The 10,818-nt window shown below is 47.1% G+C and overlaps 1 protein-coding gene across 1 annotated transcript; it reads right to left on the bottom strand.

Annotated features, from left to right (window-relative positions):
* Positions 1-367: 367 nt before the first annotated feature.
* Positions 368-10,526, bottom strand: LOC308332467 (oxidation resistance protein 1-like; the record flags this gene model as incomplete). The annotated part of the gene is made up of 15 exons (XM_080788373.1): positions 368-503; positions 1,307-1,380; positions 2,049-2,144; positions 2,756-2,908; positions 3,114-3,200; positions 3,513-3,593; positions 4,511-4,655; positions 5,452-5,629; positions 6,031-6,218; positions 7,795-7,979; positions 8,711-8,848; positions 8,988-9,056; positions 9,300-9,407; positions 9,659-9,777; positions 10,391-10,526. 15 exons carry the CDS (start codon positions 10,524-10,526, stop codon positions 368-370), a joined length of 1,893 nt encoding a protein of 630 aa, XP_080644499.1.
* Positions 10,527-10,818: the final 292 nt, after the last annotated feature.

Genomic DNA, 10,818 nt, shown 5'->3' with positions numbered 1-10,818 from the left:
ACAGATATGCCAATCTGAGAACCCGTCAGCAACAAAAAAAAAAGAAATCAGGAAAAACGGCACCCTATTTTCCTTGACGTGAGTCAACAGTCTGTCTCGAGAGACTAGAGACTAGATACTGTAGTTATACACGCGGTTGAACGCCCAAGTCATGTAAAAGAAAAGGGAAAATCCCGCCCAGTAGGGGAGGGGTTGGGGGAGGGAAACCTCGCCCCTGTAGGGCGAGGCTTCCCTCCCCCATCCCCCCCTCCCATATTTCTCGGAGATATAGCTGAGGGTTGATTTCACCCAACACCATACGCCAGACTGTCCATCTTCAACGGGTCAGACAGAGCAGCCTAGCTGGGTTGGAGGGCTATATCTGGGTCTACTGGAAGCTCCAGACCTCGATGTCCTGGAGCACAAAGTCCTCCTTCTTGGACAGACTTGGGTTTCCGAAGGTCTTGCAGGGGTTGGAGCGTCCGTGGTACAGATCCCCGTCCAGCCAGAGGGCAGAGTCGCCTCTGTGGGGAGAGAGAGAGAGACGGGCTGTTAGAGCACCGTGGTTAACACTTAACCCATTCTGACCTGAGAAACTGTCTACATCCTGACAGTTTTCATTCTGACCTGAGATCAGATTCAAAAAATGTCTTCTACATCCATTCCTGACAGTTTTCATTCTGACCTGAGATCAGATTTAAAAAAAATATTCTATGTCAGTCGCTCTTCGATTTTTCAAAAAATAGCAGACCTACAAGCTCTTAGCGCGCCACTCGGTGGCGCGCTATGAGCTTGTAGATCTGCTATTTTTCAATAGCTAAAGCACAAAATGGGTTCCCGCCCCAAAATGGGTTAAGATTCCAGACATTTTCATAGAGGGAAGGGCACAATAATGCCTAGATAGCTCTGCCCTTGGAAACCAGTCAGCAGCTCAGTTCATAGCTAGACTGTTGTGTTGTTTCAAGAACACCCTCAGTAAAAGCTACAGCAATAGACATGGGCTTGAATTTGAGGCTTGTAAGTTTATTGTTTAATTACCTTTTTTTGTGAACAATTTTTGGAAACCTTATTTTTTTAACCAAAAGAACGAAGAATAAATCTGCATCACTGCGGTCGTATGTGGCCAAAAGTGATAAATAGCTTGCGCGGGGTCGGAATTGGGGAGCTTACTACTCAAGTACTTCCGTTTTCCACTCGTCTAAACTGACCTAGAAGAATGGCTGACCTTAAAATGTACTATAAGCATAGTGTAAACAAGATGGTAGAATTGTAAACGGACGTGAACATTATAACAGACAGTACAGTAGGACAGTAGAGTGTGTCTCACCCTCCTCCTCCAAAGGTAAATGAGTCCATGTCTCCTTTCAGGAAAAACATGTTGTCTCCTGTCCACTTAAACACCTGGAACACACACACACACACACACACACACAGTCTCAAAACTGAGATATAACCCATTTAGCATACCTAATACCTAAATCCTAATACACTGGGGCGATTTTATAATAATTTAAAGGTAGGGTAAGTGATATTTCTCGTTTTAAAATAAGTTGCTTTATATTCTTGTTATATATTGGTATGTAGCGTTTGTTCAGTAACAGGTTCTCCCTGTCTCTCCAGCTCTTTAATAAACAGAAAATAAAATTTCCGGTCGGAAATACCAATTGTAATTAAACAAACTGAAACACTATACAATTGAAGCTGGTCAATGGGTACTTTATGCTGATTGGCTGAAAGGTTGCCACCCATCTATAGTGCGTCCCGCCCCCTTTGAGGAAGAGAATTTCCCATTACGTTTTTCCATAGACGTTTCAAAAAGTATTTATTTAAAGACCTTTTACGCCTCAGACAAAGCCAACTCAGCTGGTGACAATACATTAATGACAATAAAAACATGTTTTTTTTTGGGCTGGACAAATAATTAGAAAGAAGAAAAAAAAGGGCAGGGTAACACTTTTTATATTTTTTTAGTTTTTCTTCTTTCTAATTATTTGTCCGGCCCAAACAATTGTGTTTATTTGTCGTGAGTTGTCACCACCAGCCGAGTTGGACCTGTAGGTCTACCTCACCTCAAACTCAGGACAGAAAGTGAACAGGAAGGTCTCTCCAGTTCCAAAGAAACTATCACTGACTTTCAGAGGCTCTGACGCCAGTGCTCCAAACACCTGAGAGAGACACACACACACACACACACACACACACACACACAATACATGTAAGCACATTGGGAACAAGTTACAACTTCTATTGCATGCGTTTGTGGCTCTCACTGTGTCTGTCTCAGCTGTTAATCAGTGTCACCTGCACATCAATGCCACCTGTCCATCAGTGTCACCTGTCAATCAGTGTCCATCTTTGTCACCTGTCAATCAGTGTCACCTTTCCATCAGTGTCACCTGTCCATCAGTGTCACCCGTCAATCAGTTGTTGTTTCAAGCATTGGAGCCTCTTCTTCTTATTCTTATATTGCAGCCAGTAGCCACACCCTCGTCTCTGGTCCAACAAGAAAGAGGCTGTCCTCTGAAGGAGGTCTATTCTATAGCCTTGCGTTGCGATAAAGGCTGGCTGGCTACGCTAGGTCAATGCAGGGGACAGGCGGTGATTATATGACATGATGCAGCTGTCCGCTTCTTCATAGATAATCGGAAACAGTCTGTATTGCTGGCATGGTAGATATTCTCCCTTGATGCCGTTACCGTATCTTACTGTTTTCTGTAGTTTTGGGTAGTTTGGGGTGTGCGTGCGTCCGTGCGTGCGTGCGTGCGTGTGCGTATACCTGTCCCTCGGTGTCCCTCAGCACCAGCAGGACGGGGGTCTCCAGGGTCCTCATGGTTCGGTACAGCGTGTTGATGCTCATGCCGTGAGTGGCTGTGCTGAACGCCAGCGACCAGGGGTAGCCAATCGTGCGCGGGGGGAGGTGTTTACCCAGCTGTAGGACAGGAAAGAGGCGCCGATGCTATTTGTGCTATACTTTTGTGTAGTATGACAAAGTCGGGCATTCATTTGCTAAAGAATATGTACCCTATTGGCCTGAATATAAGACTACGTCTTTTTTCCAATAAGAAACGACGTATTATATTCAGGGACTATAGACTATTTGACATTCAAATAGACACACACACACACACACACACCTTGTGCACATGCTCCTGGGTCAGCAGGTTGCTGGTCTGGCTCAGAGTGGGTCTGAAGGGTTCTGACTCCACCTCTGCTGTACTGATCTGGAGAGAGAGACAGAGAGAGAGACAGACAGACAGCCAGAGAGAGACAGACAGACAGACAGACAGACGGACAGTTATTTTGGCCTGAATGGTTTGGGAACCCTTGCCTATAGGATTATCCTAGAGCTCCGTGATACAATTCTGCTAACAGCTAAATCTGTCGCCACCACTGCCCTACTGTAGTGTTGTTGTTAGTAGGAATGCATACAGAAGCACCCGAGAGGAAGTAGATGTATGTTTTTTTTTTTTTTTACTTTTGACTGCATGCCATGGTAGGGGTGTATTAAAGGGGTTCTATGTGAGCAGGTATACCTGTAGTCTCTTGCAGAGCGATCGCAGGTCGTCACTCTTCAACGCATCAACCCTCCGCTGGTACTCTGCTTGAGATACAACCTACACATGCACGCATGCACGCACACACACACACACACACACACACACACACACACACACACACACACACACACACACACACACACGCGTAACGTTACCTGTTGTCTATGCCGATGTGCTTTACCTTGCCACTCTGTCATGGTCTGCATCAGGGAGGGGATTGTACTGTATATGGCGTATCTATTCATCACACGGCTTGGTTCAAGCTTGATTCTGATTGGTCAATGGCTGAGTTCAGCGGTGTGTTATTTCTGCATAATGACCGCTCTATAACAGACCGCTGTCTAATCAAAGACTCATGTTGTGTTCACACACGGGGCAGATTAAACCATGCATCTGTCTTTTCATCGTTCCATCTGTCCCGTGTGAACGCACCAACAGAGCACACCTGGCTGCACTGCTTGGATTTTATGCTGTATCCAACACGACAGGCATGTAAACACACACACAATGCCATTTACAATGCAATTTTTACTCCTCCAGAACATTGGCTTTCAAAGTTTGCAGGATTGGCCCGTTTTGAACAAAAAGCCTCAAATCATGAATGCAGCGTGACATTTACGTGAAATCTTTCACACTTTCCTAACTAGGCTGAGGAATATATATCCCACGCTTTTCACATTGGGCTGTTATAGCACCACCAACCAAGGTGGGGTTTTGCTAAATGCATTTTTGGAACAAAATGCCTCAAATCATCCAATTGCCATCAATGGCGTATGAAGAAATGGCACCCTCGATTGGCCTATTATAGCGCCAGCAGGAGGCCACAACCTGACCTGCAGGCATGGTGGAGACCTGTGCAGTTTTTCATCTGTACCTATTGCACTTCTATAGTCTGTAACTGTTACTGTTGTGCTGACTCTGGCGTCAGATCTAAGCCATCGCATGTGTGCACACACACACAGACGTTCTCTTACCTCCCAGTCCTTGGTGGAGATATCAGCGACAGGTGGTTGGTCAGAGCCAGGCTCCGACCCCCCCTTCCTCTTGACCACCAGGAAGCCACGCCCACTGCCCCTCCCCTCCCCCTCTCCGAGAAAAAACAACAGGATGTGATGTGATCTGACAGAGAGAGAGAGAGGGAGACAAACAGTTAATATGTGTGCGTGCTGCGCAGATCTCTTCTCCACTAGTCCCTCCCTAACAGTTTATAATAGTGGTGTGTGTGTGTGTGTGTGTGTGTGTGTGTGTGTGTGTGTGTGTGTGTGTGTGCGTGTGCGTTTGTATTTTGTGCGTGCGTGTTTGAGTGCACCTTTGTCTCGGAACACAGAACCAGTAACCTCGCCTCACCAGGCTTTCCACCACCTCGGAGGAGGAAAGCCTGGTCTCTGTTTCAAAAGTCTGTATGATCCTGTCGGGAGCGGATGATATCGTTACCTCATGTTGTAGTATTGTTTTGTAGTCGACAGGTCAGGCAGGAACAACAGGCGTCAACTTTATTGAGGGAAAAGGAAGGTTCCTTCCTTTTCCCTCTCAATAAAAGCTCTCGTAGCCTGTAGCTTTTATTGAGAAAAATCGGTTTGAGGGAAAAGGAAGTTGCCGCCTGTTGTTCCTGCCTGTCGACTACACAAAACAATACTACAACAAGACGTAACGATATCATCCGCTCCCGACAGGATCATATACCCTAAATGAAATGGTGCCCAGGCTACAGAACCAGTAAGGTCTTTGCTGTGCTCTCTCAGTGCATACTGCTGCACGAGGCCCTGTGTGTGTGTGTGTGTGTGTGTGTGTGTGTGTGTGTGTGTGTGTGTGTGTGTGTGTGTGTGTGTGTGTGTGTGTGTGTGTGTGTGTGTGTGTGTGTGTGTGTGTGTGTGTGTGTGTGTGTGTGTGTGTGTGTGTGTGCGTGCGTGCGTACCTCTCTCGTGGAACACAGAACCAGTACTGGTGTTTGACTCTCTCTCTCATGGCGTACTGCTGCATGGACGAGCAGGCCAGAGACACGAAGGTCTTCCTCATCGGCTTCAGGACGCGCACGCACAGGAAGCGCATGTCTGAAGCCCCGCCCCGCTCGGCTGCCGCGCTGCCCTGCACCGCTACGACGGAAAAATACAAATAATCTATTGTATAAAGTGTGTAGGACACACGGCGCTAGTGTGTGGAGGCTAGTGTGTCGTGGCTAGTGTGTGGTGGCTAGTGTGTGGTGGCTAGTGTGTAGTGGCTCCTTTCATGTTGTTTCACAACTTATTACATATTAGGACTTGGCCTAGCAAACATTTTTCATTTTATTATGCTTGAATTCACGCAAACTCAATGAATGCACTGCACCGCTACAATGTGAATAATAACAAACTCTATTAATGCACTGCACTGCTACAATGTAGCCGACTGGCCAATCACAGCGTGTATGTGCACAAGTGCACTGGCCAATCACAGCGCGTCCTTACTCAAACGCGAAGGCCATTATTCGGCACTATAGCCTCCCAGAGACGTTTACCTTCACTTCCTGGTTGCTCCTCAGCTTGCTCCTCATTGGCCTTCCACAGCTTCCTCAGCTCGTCCATCTCCGATTGGTCATCCTCCTGGGATGGGGGCGGGGCCGGGGCATCCTGACAGTCTGATTGGTCGTCCTCCCGGGATGCCGGGGCTGACCTGGGGTCAGGTTCTGGACCATCCCTCGTTGACCTATGGCGTCAGAACAACGAGCACTTTGTTTATTACTTAAGTAAAAGCACCCAAAAATACCACAATGTAGAAATATTCTGTTACGAGTAAATGTCCTGCATTCAAAATGTACATGCGTAAAAAATAAAATACTAAAGACATCACACTATTGACATCAATGTACTTAAAGTACCAACAGTAAAACCAACAAACAAACAAAAACAAACAGTTAAAAAAAATCACCACCTGCCACTAACAATCTCAAGGTTCAAGACCATAGTCAAGCTTTGATGTTATGATATCAGATATGATATGATATGATATCAGATATGATATGATGATGATATCAGATAGATGTAAGTAATCAACTGGGGAAGGTTCATAGTGATAACAATTTAGTTTTCATCCTATTCACCTATCAATGTGGTAAAAAAATAAGAAAATGTGTGATATATATATGAAAAAGCTACTCCTGTGGAAGGGTTATCGTATATTAATTTACTTCCACTATAAACAATTTAATATAGGTATGTTTTTTCCCACTCATTTGATAATGAAATCTTGTCTGGCTCCCCAGCAGGTGTGGTGTTTACATGTCTGCCTAATTAAGTACCCAATCAATCAATCAGTCACTCAATCAATAGGGGTTGCGTGTGGCATATATTTACTCTGTCAGGTCTTGTGGGAGTGTTTGTTTTGACTCGGAGCAGGACTGGGCGGGGCTAGCGCTGTCGTTGCTTTGGGAAACACTTGGCGTGGGCAGGTCCAGGTTGCTATGGAGACGCACAGACAGTGTGTAGTTTAGTGTGTGTGTGTGTGTCATTGCAAACATACACTGAACCTTTCCGGTTCATTTACGGTTGTATCCGTTGCTTAGCAACCTAGAACCATTCATACGTTGGCGAAGAGGGCCATCCATCCATCTTCAACCACTTATCCGTAGTCGGGTCGCGGGGGCAACAGCTCCACCAGAGTGCTCCAGACTTCACTCTCCAGAGCAGCATTAGTGACTTCCTCCTGGGGGGAATCCCGAGACGTTCCAAGGCCAGTGAGGCGATGTAATCCCTCCATCTGCGCCTTGGTCTGCCCCGGGGGTCTCCTCCCAGTGGGGCGTGGTCCTTTGTCTGCCCCGGGGGTCTCCTCCCAGTGGGGCGTGGTCCTTTGTCTGCCCCGGGGTCTCCTCCCAGTGGGACGTGGTCCTTGGTCTGCCCCGGGGTCTCCTCCCAGTGTGACGTCGTCCTTGGTCTGCTCCCGGGGGTCTCCTCCCAGTGGGGCGTGGTCCTTTGTCTGCCCCGGGGGTCTCCTCCCAGTGGGACGTGGTCCTTGGTCTGCTCCCGGGGTCTCCTCCCAGTGGGACGTGATCCTTGGTCTGCCCCGGGGGTCTCCTCCCAGTGGGACGTGGTCCTTGGTCTGCTCCCGGGGTCTCCTCCCAGTGGGACGTGGTCCTTGGTCTGCCCCGGGGGTCTCCTCCCAGTGGGACGTGGTCCTTGGTCTGCCCCGGGGTCTCCTCCCAGTGCGAAGAGCCCACGTGTCTTCTTCTGTTTTCTACATGAATATAACCACATTATAACCATATCAAATCAAACGGGAGGCTCACCTCGGCAGCTGCAGTCTGATCTGGGGGTCGGTGACCTCTGTGCACGCGCACGCCGACATCACTTCCTCCAGGGAACACATGACGCCAAACTCCTCGCATCCCATCTGCTGGACCAATCGGTCGGACCGATCCGGGTCGAACATCAAGAAGCTGGGAGTGACCAGTAGCACCCCGCCGACCGTACCCTGAACACACACACACACACACACACACACACACACACACACACACCACGTGTGATGTAGCCTACAGTAATTATTGTTAAGACTGTAAGACATTTGAAGCAGTGCTCGTTACAGTTTATACAGCACATTTTGATTTAGTCATATCCTTTTTGAATACAATAGAGCACCAAAGTCCTGACGTAACTCGCTCATCCCTTCGATTCCCCTGCATGGTTCACGGAAGTCATTTCTCTATGGAGAATAACATGGGGGTGATCTTAAAATCGTTTCATATAAGCGTTGTGGTCCAACCAATGTAGTACAGCATTGTCTGTTACCTTACCATCAGTGATGTATATTGTATTCTACTAGTACAACATTGTCTGTTACCTTGCCATCGGTGATGTATATTGTATTCTAGTAGTACAACATTGTCTGTTACCTTGCCATCGGTGATGTATTGTATACTAGTAGTACAACATTGTCTGTTACCTTGCCATCAGTGATGTATATTGTATTCTAGTAGTACAACATTGTTTGTTACCTATGCATCAGTGATGTATATTGTATACTAGTAGTACAACATTGTCTGTTACCTTGCCATCAGTGATGTATATTGTATTCTAGTAGTACAACATTGTTTGTTACCTATGCATCAGTGATGTATATTGTATACTAGTAGTACAACATTGTCTGTTACCTTGCCATCAGTGATGTATATTGTATACTAGTAGTACAACATTGTTTGTTACCTTGCCATCGGTGATGTACTTGCAGTCGACCTTCAGGAACTTCTCCGTTGGGACCTCGTCCTCCTCTGATGGGGACGGCGCCAGGCTGGACACACGGGGGTGAGGGGACGACGCCACTCTGGTCAGACGGGGGTGTGGCTGCAGACAGACACGCAGAAATGCAGGCGTGTGTGTCGTCGTCACCACCAGGCATACAGTATTTATACAAGCAGCGCCCTCCTATGCCCAGGTGGTGACAAGACGTATTGTGCCATTTTAGTGTGTAAGCTCACTTTACCTTGACCTGGTCAGGCTCGGGGGAGGGGGGAGCTGCGCACACATATTCTGGATCTGGAACAAAGAGAATCTGCACGCGCACACACACACGCACACACACGCACACACACACACACACACACACTTTATTATTAGTAGTAGTATTATTGTAGCGTGCGTGCATGCGTGCGTGTGTACGTGTTACCTCCAGATCTATGGTGGATCTAGAGAACAGCTTGTTCAGGGTCACCAGTGTGTGTGTGTGTGTGTGTGTGTGTGTGTGTGTGTGTGCGTGCGTGCGTGCGTGTGCCAGCGTGCGCGTGTGCGTGCGTACCTTCCCAGGCACCACAGATCTAGTGAACAGCTTGTTCAGGGTCACCAGTTGGTTGGGCGTGGTGTTGAACCTCAGGGCGATGCTGTTCAGCGTGTCGTTTGGCGCCACCTGGGGGTCAACGTGACAACGACAACCACTCTCAGCAGAGTCCTTTCAAAGCAGTGTTCGGCTAAGTTGTTATTTTCAAAAGGCCAAGAATACTCGGCTGTAGTGGTTTTGTAATAATACAAATATACAAAGTAACTAGTAACGAAAGTTTCCAAATCATTGTAGTAGAGTAAAAAAAAATTGTACATTAAGTACATTATTTGAGTAAATTTACAGTACACTTATTGTTACTTTACACCATTGGCACTCACGTTGTACTCCATGGTCCCTTCCGGCCGCTGGAAGGAGGTCCGTTTTCCGTCTTTTCTCTCTTTCTGTTTGTCTGTCTTTCTGTCCGTCTCTTTCTCCACGTGAGTCCCCAAGCCCACGTCTGGCGAAAGCAAAGCACCGGACAAGACGTTACAGCCAGGACAGACACGTCCTCCATCATTACCCTGAGACAGCTCGCTCGGTGGCGTCTCGCGTGGCTCAAGTTCGCTTGACACGGCAGGCCTCTCCGTCGCGGTCTACAGTCCATAGAGTAATTTAGTCTAACGTTGGCCACAGATTATAAGCACAACCCGATCTGGGGAGAGCAAGGGACTTGAACTCGTGCTTCCTTCATGCATGAGTGTCCAAGTTGCTCCTTTACAACCTGACAGGGGGGAGTTTCCCTGGTTGGACTTGACAGCAAATTTGGATTTTGTTTTACTCATAGTCTTTTGAATACATTTTCATTTATAGTCACATTTTATAGTCATCTGAAATATTTTAGCGTTGGTCTAGTTTTATTTGACTAAATAGTCCTATCGTTAGATTTTTGTTGACTGAATCTACAGTTGATTTAGTCGACTGAAATGTGGGGCCTTGATGTCGTTGTAATGGCTGATTTTAGATCTGGTTGCATGCTGAATATATAGCCCATCTATACTGTAACTGTACGAGCTGAAGCTCACACACACACACACACACACACACACACACACACACACACACACACTTACCGATGGTGAAGGCCCTCTTGAACATCGCCCTCCGCCAGTTTCGGAGCTTCTGATTGGTGGAGTGGTTCTCCGGCTCTTCGGGTGTTGTCTCGACGACCACACTATGCGTTGTCTTGGTAACGGGCAAGGGAGGCATGATGCCGATCTCTACCGATATAGACCTCTCCTTTAACCTTTAAACATGCACACACAAACGTTTGAAACTATACCAGGTAAGGGAGAAGAGTCTAGGATGTGTGGAGCATTGTTCAGGGTGTTTTAGGCCAGGGGTTCTCAACATTTTTGTTGAGAAGCATGGCCAAATGCTTTGGCCATGTCTCGCGACCCCCGACCCCTTTCCCCACCATCAATACAAACAGATTGCAAGAATAACCTAAATAACAGAGAAAATATATCATAAATTAATACTGAAACCACATAATTATTAA

This window comes from Protomyctophum bolini (genome assembly GCF_963924005.1).
Source record: "Protomyctophum bolini genome assembly, chromosome: 17".
NCBI lineage: Eukaryota > Metazoa > Chordata > Actinopteri > Myctophiformes > Myctophidae > Protomyctophum > Protomyctophum bolini.
The sequence above is the reverse complement of the archived record's forward strand: the minus strand, read 5'-3'. Positions and strand labels throughout refer to the sequence as shown.